This window comes from Lytechinus pictus, chromosome 3 (assembly GCF_037042905.1).
Source record: "Lytechinus pictus isolate F3 Inbred chromosome 3, Lp3.0, whole genome shotgun sequence".
Classification (NCBI taxonomy): domain Eukaryota; kingdom Metazoa; phylum Echinodermata; class Echinoidea; order Temnopleuroida; family Toxopneustidae; genus Lytechinus; species Lytechinus pictus.
Window position 1 is genome coordinate 63,337,470 of NC_087247.1, and position 15,865 is coordinate 63,353,334.

The 15,865-nt window shown below is 33.8% G+C and overlaps 1 protein-coding gene across 1 annotated transcript in view; it reads right to left on the reverse strand.

Annotated features, from left to right (window-relative positions):
• Positions 1-15,826, reverse strand: part of LOC129256831 (macrophage mannose receptor 1-like) — a 103,467-nt gene extending 87,641 nt beyond the window's left edge. The window contains exons 1-2 of the mRNA XM_064097548.1: positions 15,682-15,826; positions 15,056-15,091 (exon numbers count right to left, since the gene is read on the reverse strand). Of these exons, the coding sequence (XP_063953618.1) occupies positions 15,056-15,091; positions 15,682-15,766 (121 nt within the window). The 5' untranslated portion in view covers positions 15,767-15,826. The remainder of the gene's footprint in view (positions 1-15,055; positions 15,092-15,681) is intronic.
• Positions 15,827-15,865: the final 39 nt, after the last annotated feature.

The window sequence follows — 15,865 nt, forward strand, 5'->3', positions numbered from 1 at the left end:
ATGTCGTGACTACGATCAATAAGACTGACATTTTTGGAATCAGCACACAATTTTACCCCAGATAAGCTATTCAAACCTTCCCCACCAAAAATTCTGAATAAAGCCCCCCATCTCCTAGACTATAAGGCGAGTTAAAGCTCGCGCAGCTCGCGTATGATGACTCGCAACTCCAACTCGCCAAAGTGGAAACCTTGCTAATTAGTCTCTCGTCTTTTCACATGTAAAAAACAGATGCTCGTAAGTTTCTTCAGTATTCCCACAAAATGAAGATTCACTATCTGAGGAAATTTTGAATAGATGTAGATATTTCTTCGTGTATATTAATTCATAAAGCATTTTAAATTGAAACTCTCTAAGCCTACTGCTTAGAGTACATTTTATGGGTCTTGAAAATACAGCACGGACATCTTTTTCGGAGTAATTATATGTCTTCTCTATATTATTAAGAGCATACGATTTTTCAAATTCAATACTTAAAAGTGCCTTGTATATTTTCTTGGATGTCACGTTTGGTAAACTGTTAGTCTTACCATTAAATATAAATTCTAGATTTAGACCAATGTCTTCACAGTTGTCTTTTTTCTTCAAAAGGTGTTTCCATGTTGCTTGAATATTTTCAAAAACTTTATAAACTTTATCTATTTCATTTCCATCTAACCCCATTCTCAGAAAGTCTCTAGAAGATTTGATGTTACCTTCCCTGTCAACAATATGATGTAATTTATATATATATTATTAAGAAATAAGTTTTCATCAAATAGCATTTGCCCGTTTAGTCGAATAAGTTTGTTGTTAAAAAAATATCTCATTTCTTAGATGTTTCTATTTTAAGAAGTACTTCTTTGGTAGCGGCCCAAATTTCCAACATATCCATAAAAAAATTTGGTAATGATATTTTACAAATATTCAGTGAAGTATTAGTGAATAACTAGAGACCTCCTACATCACGGGTTCCATATATTAAAAAAGTTTCCATCCTATTCTGAAATCTCCTGTCAAAGCCTTTTCAGCCACATGACTCTTTGTGAATATACAAATAAATGAAAATCGATCATTTTAAGTCCTCCCCTTTCGTACTCCATAGACATCACGTTTCTTTTGACCTTATCTTTACCATTCCATAAGAAATCAAACATGAACTTTTCGATCTCCTCAAACACCCATATTGGTACTGGTAAAAGTGAAGACACATCATTTATTTTAGAAAGTGCAAATGTTTTCAGAAGTTGTATTTTGCCCATCAGGGTGAGATCTCTTTGCTTCCACCATATTAAGAATTTTTTAATTTTACTTAAAATCTCTTTGTAATTAACATTTTCCTGAATTTCTACATCTAATGAAAAAGTTATTCCCAATATTCTGATAGCTTCAACTAATTTACCAAATGGAACTTCAATATTTTTTTAGAAAGAGGACCCAACGCTAATATAAATGTTTGTCTTTATTTATTTTTAAGCCTGAAATCTTAGCAAAATCTCCATATAATTATTTTTCCGATGCTATCAATAGATTGGGAGTCCCTCACAAAAAGTGTAATATCATCCGCGTAGAGCGCTTGTTTGACTTCTACAATACCAAAGCTGATTCCGTGGATGGATTTATCTTTACGAATGGTATTAGCAAGGACCTCGATACAAAGTATAAATAAATAAGGAGAGAGGGGATCCCCTGTCTCACACCTCTTTCAACACTAAAATATCCTGTCGATATACCCCCATTAAATACGCAACTCAAGGCATTTTTATATAATGTTTTGATCCAGTTGCAAAATGAGGATCCGAAGCCAAAAGAACGTAAAACGTTTTGCAAGAAAATGTGCGAGACCGAAACAAACGCTTTTTCAAATCTATTGCCATTAAGAAACCAGGTGCATTATTTTGCTCTGTATAGTAAATCATATCGTCAATCAATCTAATTGCATCTCCTATGTTTCTATCCTTAATATAACCAACTTGGTCGATACAAATTATTTCATGTAATACCATTTTAATTTTTTTTTTATAGTACTTAAGTTTAAATTACTAATCGACATTTAATAGTGAAATTGGTCTATAATTTTTAATTAACAGGGGATCTTTCCCTTCTTTGGCAAACATAATAATAATAGTTTGCTTCTGAGATGATGAAAGTTTTCCTTTAGACTTAGCCTCATTCAAAGCTTCAACCATAACATCTTCAACTAATTGCCAAAATACTAAATAGAATTCAACATTGAGCCAATCATTTCCAGGTGTTTTATTGAGTTGCATTTGTTTCAATACTTCTAGACACTCACGTTGAGTAATTGTCCCTTCACAAATTTCTTTTGAAGCTGGCTCTAATTTGGGTAAATCTTTAAAAAAAAAGTATCATCAAAGCCATCAGTAATAATTTCTACTGATTTAGAATATAATCCACTATAGAATCTATATATCTCTTTAGTAATTTCTTTTTGATCAAAACTGACTTTTCCTTCTATCTGTAATTTGCGTATTACTGTTTTCCGTTTATTAGATTGCATCAGCTGTGTGAAATATCTAGTATCCCTCTCCCCACATTCATAAAATGAGGCCCTGGATCCAGTGGCGTACCGTGGGTCACGGCATTGGGAGGGGGCACCAGCAAGAGTTTTGAGTCACTTAGTGAGCGCGCGAAGCGCTCTCAGTTGCCAGGTATCTCTTTGCGCGCTGAATTATTTTTTTTGGGGGATGAATTGTTTCCATGTTATTTTCTTTAATTCAATATATCAATATTGCACAATTGGTAGTTATTATTATTATATAGATGCTATCCACGAACTATTGCCTTTTATTAGCTTATCTAATTTGAAGGTAGGGGAGATAATTAGTTATTACGATTGTTGAATTTAATTGTACGAATTTAATCAGCGCGCAAAGGGGTATACTGTCTTAATAGAGACATTTTAAGGACAGTGCCATTAAACTGATAATTGTTGATATTCAGACCTAAAAAGGGACATTATAAGCAAATTTTTGTAATCATGATACGTACCTGTCTCGCTATAAACAAACATTGCGAGCGCGAAGCGCGAGCTGAAATTTGTGTATATATTGAGCCTAAACAGGAACATTTTAAGGACTTTGTTAGGAATCCATTAAGAGCATACATATCTCACCATAGTCATCTAATGCGAGTGCCAATTAAGCGCTTGCTGATTTTGTTAGAATTAAAAATTCAAATCCCACCGCAGCACTAGCGCCCTTTGGCAAGGCGTTTATCTACATTTACCACTCTCGACCTGGTGTAGGTGTAGTAAATGAATAAGCCAGTTCGTAGTTCCTTTCTGCGCATGATCAAAATATTCTACGCATGATCAGAGGAAGGTCATTTGTACTAAAGTGACATGGTGGTTTAAAATCTAATGAGATAAGCACCCACTTTAATGTCTTGATTATTCATATATTCTTTTGAATTGTGGTTTTAATTTACATCCACAAAAAACAACAATGCGTCCACGAATGACTGGTATTCCACAGTTTGCCAAGTACATTGTGCAACGTGCTATGATATGCATTCAAAGTAGGAATGCAACAAATAGCTTCATAAAGTGTTTATTGGCGTGCTATTCTAGTCACCTGGTCTATTCAATTTCTTCATCCTGCTATGTAAGGCAAACTTACGTAACATCTTGCTTTGAAATCTGCATATCATAATGAAAGAAATGAAAGGTCATTTGGCCAAAATAAGCCAGTTCACGGTTAGCTCATGATCCACTTTTCTCAAATGACCTTTGTGATTTTTCATTAGGATAAGCACTATCATTTTCAAATGTAGATGTTGCGTAGGCTTTACCGGTAGAGTATTCAAATTCTAAGAACAAAAGGCATTGTATAGACCAGGTGACCAGAATAGTACATCCCGGATAAAGTTTGGAAATCTGTTTTATTGTCTGCCTTTGGCACATTTGACTATTGTTTAGGCTACTGTCAAATACCAGTGATTATGAAGGCTCTATTTATTACTCTTCAGCTTGGATGTGATAAAAATGAATATTTTGAAAGCAATACATGAATAATCATCAAATCACAAATGCCTATGTCTGTGAATTTGAAAGCCACCTTCATGGTTTATCTCAAATGACCTTTTTCTGCTCGTGCGCAGTTTACAACCGTGAACAGGCTTATTGTCCAGAACTAACTACGAACTGGTCTATTGAATGCTCGATGCGCCCGATCAGGGAAGTCGTGCTAAAGCCGGAATAATATTATGCAAACATTTGTATTAAGCGCTATATAAATGTTGCATAGTATTATTATTATTATAATATAAGATTATAATGAACAATAATTTCTTCTTTCCCACTATGTTCTCTTCATTTATCCCTCTTTTTCTCCTTTTCCCCGTTTTTTTTTGCAAGCCGATGGGGGGGGGGGGGCACGTGCCCCCCATGCTCCCCCGTAGTTACGCCACTGCCTGGATCTAACTTTAACACCCTCATTAACAACAAATTGCCTTTAACTGGTTCCTTTTGCTCTCTAGCAATTCTAACTTACCCTCATCGACCTTTTCTAATAACTCCTTTTCCAAAGATAAAATTTCTTTTTCCAACATATCAATTTTTTTTCGTAGCTTTGCCTAATCTCTAGAATACTTCCTAATAAAGTTGCTGATTTTCATTTTAAAAAAATCCCAACGAACCCTTTTATCTTCAACTTCCCGTTTTAACTCTTCTTTTAATCTTAAAATCTCTTCTGCCACTCTTTTTTATATTCTTCATCATTGCAAAGGCTGCTATTAAATTTCCAGTAAGAACCTTTGAATTTTACATTTGATGGCATGTTATAACAATGCATTTGGATTGCCGAATGGTCTGGTGCCACAGAAGGTATTATTTGACATTTACACACAACTTCGTCTCTATTTTCAGACACAAACCAATAATCCAACCTGCTTTGCATGAACGGGCTATTTTGCCTGTAATACCTTGGTCACATTTCCTCTACGGCGGCCGTACGGCGAGTCGAAAACAGCCGTTTTATTGATTTTAATTCAAACCACCTATATGTAGTTGGTACAAAAAATGTTGAAACGGCTGTTTTCGACTCGCCGTACGGCTGCCGTAGAGCAAATGTGACCATGATATAAGTAAATTGTTTTTTATTCACATTCCTTTCCCTCCATATATCTATCAATTTATGTTGGTCTAAGAATTGATCAAACATGAGATTACAGCGGGTGTTTATATTCTGTTTACTACTTCCCATATAGTCCAAGTTTATATTCCTAATAATATTAAAATCACCTCCTATTATATAACTGGATGGTTGTTTTCGTTTATCTCATCCAACTTTTCGTTGAAGTGTTTCAAAAAATCTATTTGTTCCAATTCCTTCCCTCTAACCGGAAATTACACATTCGCTATGAGTAAATTAAACCCTTGCATAATGCAATTTAAAACAATAAATCTGCCACCTTCATCCTTAACTGTTTTTGTAACATTGACATCCAATTTTGAATCTAATAATATCGTAACCCCTTTACTATGACTTGTGCCGTGATTAAAAACTATGTTTCCATTCCAATGTTGTTTCCATTTTTCCTCAATATCTCCTGTACTAAATGTCTCTTGTAAGAATATAATATCCGCATGTTCATCTTTACACCATTCAAAAAATTTTCCGCCTTTTTGCTTCTTCCCTTATTCCTTTTACATTTAATGAAATGAAATTGCAATATATTGGTACGTCACAATTCATACAGAATTATAAGGGAGTAGTAATAAGTCTCTTCTTTTTGCCTTTTCCAATGACATATGAATGCTAACGACAGAGCTAACGAGAACAATTCAGTTTTGTTGTTGTTTTTTTTTTATCTCAAACGGGTCGCGATACATCCACCCACACACGCAGCCACACATCATGCACACTACCCCTAACCAAGCCCTCCCCCAAACCCTCCATCCCAAACACCCCTACAGACATACATCCCGTGTTTAGCACGCTCTACTGCACACATACACTTGGTAGTGCGAGAGTTTGAGCCCCTCCCCTTCTTCGTATATAACTTAACATTCAGTCTATGTAATTTCAAAATGACCTCTGATAAAAAAAAATCTGTTCTAGTTGGATAATCCAGCATACGTAATTAAATCCAAAGCAAAATTTAAAAAGTGGCTTTTGTAGCCTAAATTACTTTAATATTGGTTCTCTGGAGAATTCATTTTTCAAATTGTATAAAGTAAAATCTACCATTAGTATCATGATAACGATAACATACAGGGCCCATCAGGAGATCAGCTGGATCGACTGCCCCGGGTAAATAAAGACCTGTTATCGAAAATTTTGTTAGGTTTTCTGTTTTCTTCCAGTGGTTTCGCTACCCCCCCCCCCCAAAAAAAAAAAAAAAACCAACTGGTTACATTTAGTTTTAAATACTTTTTTTCTTATTTCATTGTTTCTTTTGTCTGTAATTATCGTTTATCATTATATCATGCTTACATGTATTATGTCTCATTATAAGTGTTATAAGGGACTACGTTTCAAAGCGGCTTCCGAATGGCTTAATCATTTTAATAAAATGCGATGAATAGATAAATAACTAGCTAGCTGTCTTTAACCAATTGCCAATGAAGAATTGAGGTTCTGCCACCAATTTGACATTGCTGATTTATTGATTGATTTTCGATTTGATGAATCGAATATAAGAAGATTGAATATATTGGACACAATCATATGTTATTCTTGTTGTTTATTAGCTATTAGTATAAACCCATAAATATCCAGCCACCATCCAGTGATGATTCATATTTCTCTATTTCTCGGATGGTCATATTGTCCATGTCATTGGAAATATATCTGATACAATATCTATATCGCGCAGTTTTGAACAAATGAACGAAGTTGGGGTTCACAAACTTCTTTGCAAAACTAATTTACATAGCGATTTTTGCAATGTAGCAAATATCAATCATTGATTACCAAATTGCAAGCTATCACTTACAATATTCAAATATTTATATACTTTATCTTCTCAAAGACCACAGAAGGCGTGTATAAATAATCAAGGAGTAAATATAACCATCGGTTAACTATTATCATGATTATGAAGTCCCACAATGCAAAAATCCCACAGTGATTTGTGTAATAGGTGTCAATTAGCGACGTGTCATTTTGGAGGAGTGAGGGTGTGGGGTTATTTGTATGTCTTTTTGTGCGCCGTGTAACCATCGATATCCATATCTGGGCAGAACTACTGCACACTCCATATACTTTTAATTGTGTTATGAAATACTTTTATTTTGCGTGCGGCAGCACACAATGAACTCCATCCAGCTTTAAGGGATGGTCCGGGCTGAAAACATTTTTATATAAATAAATATAGTAAAATTTAAAGAGGAAAATGCTGAAATGCTGAAAATTTCATCAAAATCGGATAACAAATAACGAAGTTATTGAATTTTAAAGTTTATCAATATTTTGTGAAAACAGTTATATGCATATTGTAATGAATATTCATTAGGTAGGCTGATGATGTCACATCCCCACTTTCCTCTTAATTCTGTTATTACATGAAATCATAAATGTTTCATTTTTTCATACATGTGTAAATCATGTGTCTCCATTATGATGATATAAGTTGCGGCAATAAGAAACTAATGCACTTAATTAGTTGTCAATCCAATTTTTTTAGTTCTTGGTAATTTTTTTTGGAATAAACAATTTCATATAATTAAATACAAAAGAGCAGGTGGGGATATGACATAATCAGCTCACCTAATAAATATTCATAAAGACGTGCCTAGAAATGTTTCACCGGAATAATGTAAATCTTTAAAATTCAATAACTTTGTTATTTGTTATCAGATTTTGATCAAATATTCAGCGTTTTGCTTTGTGAATTTTACTCTATTTTTATTGAGACATGAATATCTCCAGCCTGGACCATCCCTTCAAGATATCGATGGAGGTAACTCGTTCTTAAGTATGGGAGTGCGTAGTAATGACACTGCTTGAATACCCTCGTGACCCCTAAGCCCTACTAATATGGCAACCCATCTTTATGTGCACGAATGTCTGCAAACGTCTATTATAATGTGTGTTTTTCTTTTAATCTCTTAGGGCATTTTCTACAAGGATTGTAACACAACTCAATGATTTTTGTAAATTCATAATGTTCGGACGAAAATGCACATTTTCGTAGCAATAAAAGCACTTCAAAAAATCAATGTCTACCCCTCTTTATTTATTTTTGTTTACATACAGGCCTTCCAGACCACTCAAATTCAACTATACACAACAACAAAAGTAAGTCCCCCCTTAAACAAACATCAATAATTTCCGAACCAATGCGAATTTTTAATATATTTTTACATGAGTGTGTAGGTAATTTTATAAGCTACCCTCTGAGTAAATGTTATGGATGTATTTTACGTCATGCTTCAGTGAGCAACGTCAGAATGCAAAAATTTCACTTTTCAAAAGTCACAAGCCAAATATCATGACTTTGATTCCATTTTATTGGAACTAATTCCACATTCTCATCATGAAAAATAGTCAGAAGGCTTGTAAAAGGTACTTTCTAAAAAACGATACAACTTTTTTGATAAATTTCACGGTTGAATAAACACAAGTCCAAATTTGCTATAATTGCATTTTTACACATTTCTAACAATAAAAATGATAGAATATGATGACAGTTGTTTTGGGGAATAGTATCTTCAACAATATTCATCGTTTCACGGTTTAATGAACATTCATTGAAAACCAAAAATACGATTTTGAAATATCATAGGCAAGTATTGTTTCATTTTGGTAACTGAAAATGATCTTTTCTCAACCTTTTCATTATGTTCATGACCAATTAACATACTTCAATGATTCAAAGGCGTTTAATTAAATATTCACGCTTGAATGAACATGTGGAATGTGATAAGCTCTTTTTGACGTTATTGGAAAAAATGCAATTTGTAACTATGGATATCTGTCACAAACCTCCTTGGATAGTTCATTTGATTTGATTTTTATGAAAATCCCGATGTTTAATGCATCAGTGAGCACACAATATTCGAAAATTATGCAAATGAGAAGAAAGTTCAAGGCCTTGGCCCCACTCTGTGCCGTATCGAATGGTTATTTTGGTGTGCGCGCCTTTTGGATAGTGTAACTCTGACGCCATGTGCTAAGTTTCATAAAATAACTGTTGGCAGAAGTAGCAAAAACCGTCCATGAAACAAACCCTTCATTTCATATTTGTTAAAATTTTGACTTCCTCTTTCATAGACTTGTGTACATTATGGGTGCATATGTTTAAGAATAAGTAACCCCTTATTTAATATGGTGGAACTTTTTTTCAAGGCTGTCTTTAGCAATGTCATTTGGCAGTAATGTTTATCAACCCATGGGCAGAATTCTGTGCAAAAATGATATCGATTTGTTTATTTATGGATGAGTGAGCACGCATCAAATTGGGAAAATTGGTATTTTCAACGTCACAGACTCATTTTAAAGGGTAATAAAGTGAATATTGGGGGCAAATTCGGTTTCAAATGTGACTTTAATTGCTGTTGTTATTATCATCCATCATTTCTATCACCACACACTTTTCGAACTTTAAACATTTTCATGGTTGAGCGAGCACATTCGAAAACTTAGGAATGAATACTCTTTATACTGCATAAGTGTATTCTTTTCCTAACAATTTCTCATGATCAATTTAATTTATGGACAAATCAGTGGTGGATCCAGATTTTTTAAATGGGGGAGGGGCCTATAATTGGGGGAGCCACCAACATTTTCAAATATTAACATGATCTAACAAATTTTAGAAGATACTACCATAAACCCCTATGATGATACGTCACAATACAGGGGCCGCGGAACGGTTTTCAAAGTGGGGCAGGGGGGACTGAGCCAAAAGTGGGGGGGGGGGTCTGACCATGCACAATCGTATGGTCATTTTTTACATTTTTGTACATGCTTTTGGAAAAAAGTGGGGGGGCTGAAGCCCCCTCCCCCCCCCCCCCGCTTCTGTGGCCCCCGCAATACATTTTGCTCACTCAATCATGAACATACGATATCAAAATTGTGTATGGAGTGGCTAAATGATGGATAGTAAAACAGCATAACATAATAAAATTCACCTAAAAACAACTTTTGCCCAACTTTGTATTTGCACAATCTGAAAAACGACTCTTGTGACTTTCAAAACTTGTCATTTTTAATTCAATCTTTAATTACTCATGCATGACTCAACCGATCAATCTCATTTTCCCCCAGGAGTTGTTTATTAGTGTAAAAAACCACCTACGAAATATCATATCTCAAAATAATTCCGTTCAAAAGTTACAGCAATTTGATTTAGGGGGGACTTACTTTTTTTGTTGTGTATATATTACTAAAACCTCATTCCCTACATAATAAAGAATAGTTTAATTCCCTACAAAAATCTTCTTTTATATGGCAGTTTACAACAAAACCATATTTTTACAGTTATATCAAAAAGGGTGTATATAGTTACTTTGATTTCTCTATGCTATGTACACCTTTTATACAAAGATGTTGGATTGAAATTAGAGCATGAACCATGGTAATGACGATTCCAAACAAATCATCTGCAATCTTTGTGGGTATATTAGTTTGGGTGAGGATATTTTGATACTAAAACCCCTCAAACAAAGTTTGGAAATCTGTGTTTGGCCATTAATTTCTCCCAACTCCCAAGTTTACACAATGCATATTTTACATCATTCAAAATATCATTTAATTCTCTTTAAAATGATACTATGCTTGTTATGATCATGCCATTACAAAAAGAGCAGGATTCAAAAGTGTTGGATGAGGTCTGAATTGAAAAGCTGCAAAACGAGCAGAAATAGTCATGAAGGGTCAATACAGAACATGACTCTTTTGTCTGTGTCAATAGAGATGAAAATCCATTCAAATCAAGCCCCTGCTTCTGTAGTGATGGTTCTGTGAGATAACATGGTTTGAGTCGTGGTTTGAAATACCCATGCATGTTTGTTTGTTTGTTATGTGTTTGCTTGTGCAGAGGTGTGTTTGATTCCATATTAATGTTGATGTTAAGGTGCATGAAAATAATTAAAAGAAACTGCTGAGAAACTCACTCATCACCACTGAAAAAAGAACAGTGACTTTCAATATTGTGTCATTTTGCAACTTTTGAATTTTGACCTTGCCCCACATTTCAAGGCACTGCACCTCCATATGAACGATAATCACATCATGTAGGGTATCATTTTAACGAAAATTAAACGATCTAATCATTGATATTAATTACACATTGATATTTACTAAAACCCATGAGGAATTATCGATCAAGTCAAAAGAAACCGCTGAGAAACTCACTCATCACCACTGAAAAAAGAACAGTGACTTTCAATATTGTGTCATTTTGCAGCTTTTGAATTTTGACCTTGCCCCTTATTTCAAGACACTGCACCTCCATGTGAACCATAATCATATCATGTAGGGCATCATTTTAAAGAGAATTAAATGTTCTATTTATTGATATCAATTCAACATTGATATTTACTAAAAACCGAGGAGGAATTATCGATCAAAGTCAGATTTCCAAACTTTTTTTGAGGAGTTTTAGATAAAAAATCGAAACAATACAAATTTGATCATGTGAACCAAAGTTTGCTGTCATCCAATATACAGTTTGGTAAGCATCTGTGTTTTACTAGTACACTCTTAAAAGTGTTGGGAAACATACTGTCCACACAACAATTGGTTAAAACTTTATCTAATTCTGGGTAGTTTTAAACCAATAATGTGTGCTTTTGGGTGAAAACTACTCAGAGTTGGATAAATTTTATAACCAATTGTTGTCTGGACAGTATGTTGCCCAACATTTGAAGAGTGTATGGTTTAATTTGATAGTCCCATAAAATGAAAATCACCTTTCTTGAAAAATTTCGATTTATGGAACACAAAAAACTAAAGACATTACAACATAATTGCCCTAATTTTAAAAGTATTTACAGTACAAAGCTTCCAATTAGTCTTTTTAACAATTTCACCTTTTCAATTACTTATATTTCCTCTCAAGCTAAAAGAAACGAAAGTTAGAACGTACATAAATCAATTCTTGACCGGAATCTGTTTAATTTCAAATGCTTTCAAATGATAATAGACGTAATAACGTGAAGATCGTTTTCTTTTCTTATGATCTCTCTTGGTGGTCCATAGAAAAATGAAGTGAAATAAAAACATAAAGGGGGAGGATCGCAATATGTGTTAAAAACTTACCATGCATTGTAATAGCTGTAAGAATGAATAACCTGAGGATCATGTTGATGAAGGTAACAAGCACATATCCCAATTCAATATAAGACAACCTGTGATTGTATACCACAAATCTGTGATAAAAAGGAACTTCCAAATATTCGCCTAGTGAATCTAGTAAAAGAGTCGCTCGCTACCTAACATGTCATTGGGATGTATGAAATCATACAGCCAAAATTTTGTCCATAAGGAGGCGGAATTCTGAGAGGTACCTGTGGCACGATAAGGCAGGCTAATTAAGTCCTTTCTGAAGCAAGGTTAACTTAAAATGATAACAGAAATTACATATACAGTGCGTCCCACAAAAAACGAAACCGAGATTTATCGATGATTCATCATAACTTAATCACAAATACAATAGACAAATGACCTACCATTGTAAAGCTTAGAATCTCCTCTTTCATCTGAAATTACTTAGATTATTTCTCATTCACGCATGAGTGAGCAAAAACAATTTGAAGAGGGGATACCAAAAAGTCATTGGGCGGGCTGTATATGGGTTTCAAAAAGAAAACCACATTTCTAAAAAGTTCAATATCTGCTCTTTAATTTGATACCTCAATTACAGAAAATGGTCAAGAAATAAGAAAGTTCTGGTTATTTGAAATAAGGCTTGAATTTCAATAATTTCATAAAATGAAGAGGTTTTACAGGCTAGCGTTCAAACTCACTCGACACTCCGTTTTGTTGACGATCAGCCAAGCATGAAGTCTTTTGTTAACCATGCGATAGCTTCTGTGGGAAACCGGTGAAAACACGTTTATTTGATGAAATTATGGAAATACAAGCATTGTTTCGAGGGAACGTAACTTTTTTTACTTCTTGACCATTTTTTGTGATTAAGGTATCAAATTAAAGAGCAGATATTGAACTTTTTAGGCATGTGATTTTCTTTTTAAAATTCAGATACCCCCCGCCAAATGAGTTTTTGGTATCCTTTCTTCAAATTGTTTTTGCTCACTCATGCGTGAATGAGGAATAATGTAAGTAATATCAGATGAAAGAGGAGATTCTAAGCTTTACATTGATAGGTCATTTGTCTATTGTATTTGTGATTAAGTTATGATACATCATCGCTAAATATCGGTTTCGTTTTTTTCTGGGACGCACTGTATATATCTCCCATCTTTGAGGTTCAAAGTCTTATCATTCAAGCAGCCTCATTTTCATAATTCAAGATTCGAACTTTATCGTAACTTTGTTATCTAGTCATTTATCTCCAGGTATAAGTTGAGTCTAAACAAAGATTTTGATCAAGAGGTTGTTACGATAATGGTACCAACCGGTCCTGGATCAGCCTTATTAAGCTAGGTTAGATATTCAAAAGAAATTTTGAATTGTTACTAGGTCAAAATTAACTTGATAACTACATAACAAAGATAATGCTATAGACCACCACCTCCTGCATACAAGATGAATTAAACGCAAAGGACTGGAGATCGCTTTTCTAGTCTTATCAAGATTATCATTAATCATTAATGTAGGCCCATTTTATACCCCCCCCAAAAAAAAAAATGTTCAGTTTATTTTCTAATCATACAGGTGTACATGATTGTTTGTACTAATAACGCCAAAAAGCTTTTTTTTATATATATATTTGATATATGATAAAACGACATTGCAGATAAAAATAAATACAAAATACAATATTCAAGTGCAAGGCAATTCACACACAGACACACACTATTATACAGAACCAGACAGGCACCCACACCCGCATACATACACATATAAACTTCATCAACATCAACAAGTCAACATAAACGAATGTATTTTCTTTTTGTTACAAACATAATGAAAAAATTATATGTAAAAAGTATAATACAGTGCGTATCAGTAAAAAGTTTACACTTTGAAAAAGTCCTGGTCCCCATTTCATAAGAAATTGCTATGATAGTAAATCTGCTAAAATGTCAACATTTATTGAAAGGGCCAATCAAAAAGCAAAAATTTTTACTGTTGTCATGGTAGTTGACATTCCAGCAAGAATTGCTATCATAGCAACTTTTTTATAATGTAGGTTTCACGGTTCCCCATGTATCTTTCTTGGGCAAGTGTTTGTCCTGAAAACGACCACCCAATATGGTGGTCCTTTTTGGGACCAACACTTGCCCATCCACATACCAATGCACACACTACGCACACACCCACCCGTACACACACATGCCCACCCACCCTACCACCCCCTCCACACACATATTACCAGGACCTACCGTTATGTCTTCTACAGAAGCCTCTGCTGCTATTAAAGCATGATACTCCCACTATTACCTAGACTATAATTCATGCTGCTTCTGTAATATTGCATTTTATTTCATTTATTGATTAAGTAAGGTCCATTGAAATATATCGAGCATATAAAAAAAACAAAACACAAAAATGTAAATAAAATATACCTCACAAAGATATAATGTAAGATAAATGGATAAGATTGTACAAAAGATATTTACAATATATAGGCCTATGCATAATAATGAACATGAAATATGACATTACAGAAGAAGTACTTAGTGATTCGATGAATAAAAAAAAGTTTTTGAATAAAGATTTTAAAGATTTAAAAATGTGTAATTTGTTTTAAAAGACGACCAAAAGAACAAATAAACTGCTTTAAATGTGAAGAGAAAGGAAGATGCTGTATTTTTTTTACATTCTTCAACATAATAATTTCCAGTGTCATCTACTCATTACTGTTTTACATTTGATCATAGAGTCAAGATAAAATTCATGGCACTTCAATCTGTTTGAAGTTTAATTCAATTTAATAGATATCGAGAAAATATAACATTCAACACTTGTTCTCCACTTACTTGTTACAGTTGGTGTTTCGGTGATTGCTAGGCCATCTGCAATTAAAATATACCCACATAATATATTTTTTACACAAAATTAAGAAAACAAAACAATGTCAGAGGTGTAATTATGTGCTGCCATTTTGAGTTTGTTTGGGGTGGTCAATTACGTTCTCCTGTAATCAGGTGCATCGGTAAGAACTTTCATGAACAGTTTATGATCCGTAATTTATATAATTTATATCTACATTTATTTTTCAATGTTATTCAGATTTATTTTGTGTTTGCTATTCAATATCATTGTTTTTATCATAATCATCACATTTACTATCATAGTAATCATGTTTTGAATCATTATTCCCAATCGTATTCTTCACTTACAGTTTTCAATTTCTCCCAATTTTCAGGTCGCAAAAAGAAGTTTTCAAAGTGTGATTTGCATACCGGGACAAAATTAACGAAATTTCTTTTCGGTCTTATTGGCGGCCGATCCAAGAATATTTTTTTCTTATATTGTCTTGTATTTCGTCATAGAAATTATCTCTGATAAAGTTTATCCAATATTCTTAATGAGAACTGCGTTCTTCGTATCATTAATTACTGATGAAAACTTACGAGGCAGGTTAATTACTTTTTACACTTACATTTTGGCATTTTGCAAATAAATCTGTAAAGATTGTTGCATTTGACATCATTCCACTTTCCCAGTTTGTAAAAGTAGTCTTCCATGTGCACACAGTCTTCGTTGCCATAACTATTGGAAGGTTCGCCAGGGGTCCAGTTATTGTAATAAAGCTATATAACAAAGAAACATAGCGATTGGACGAA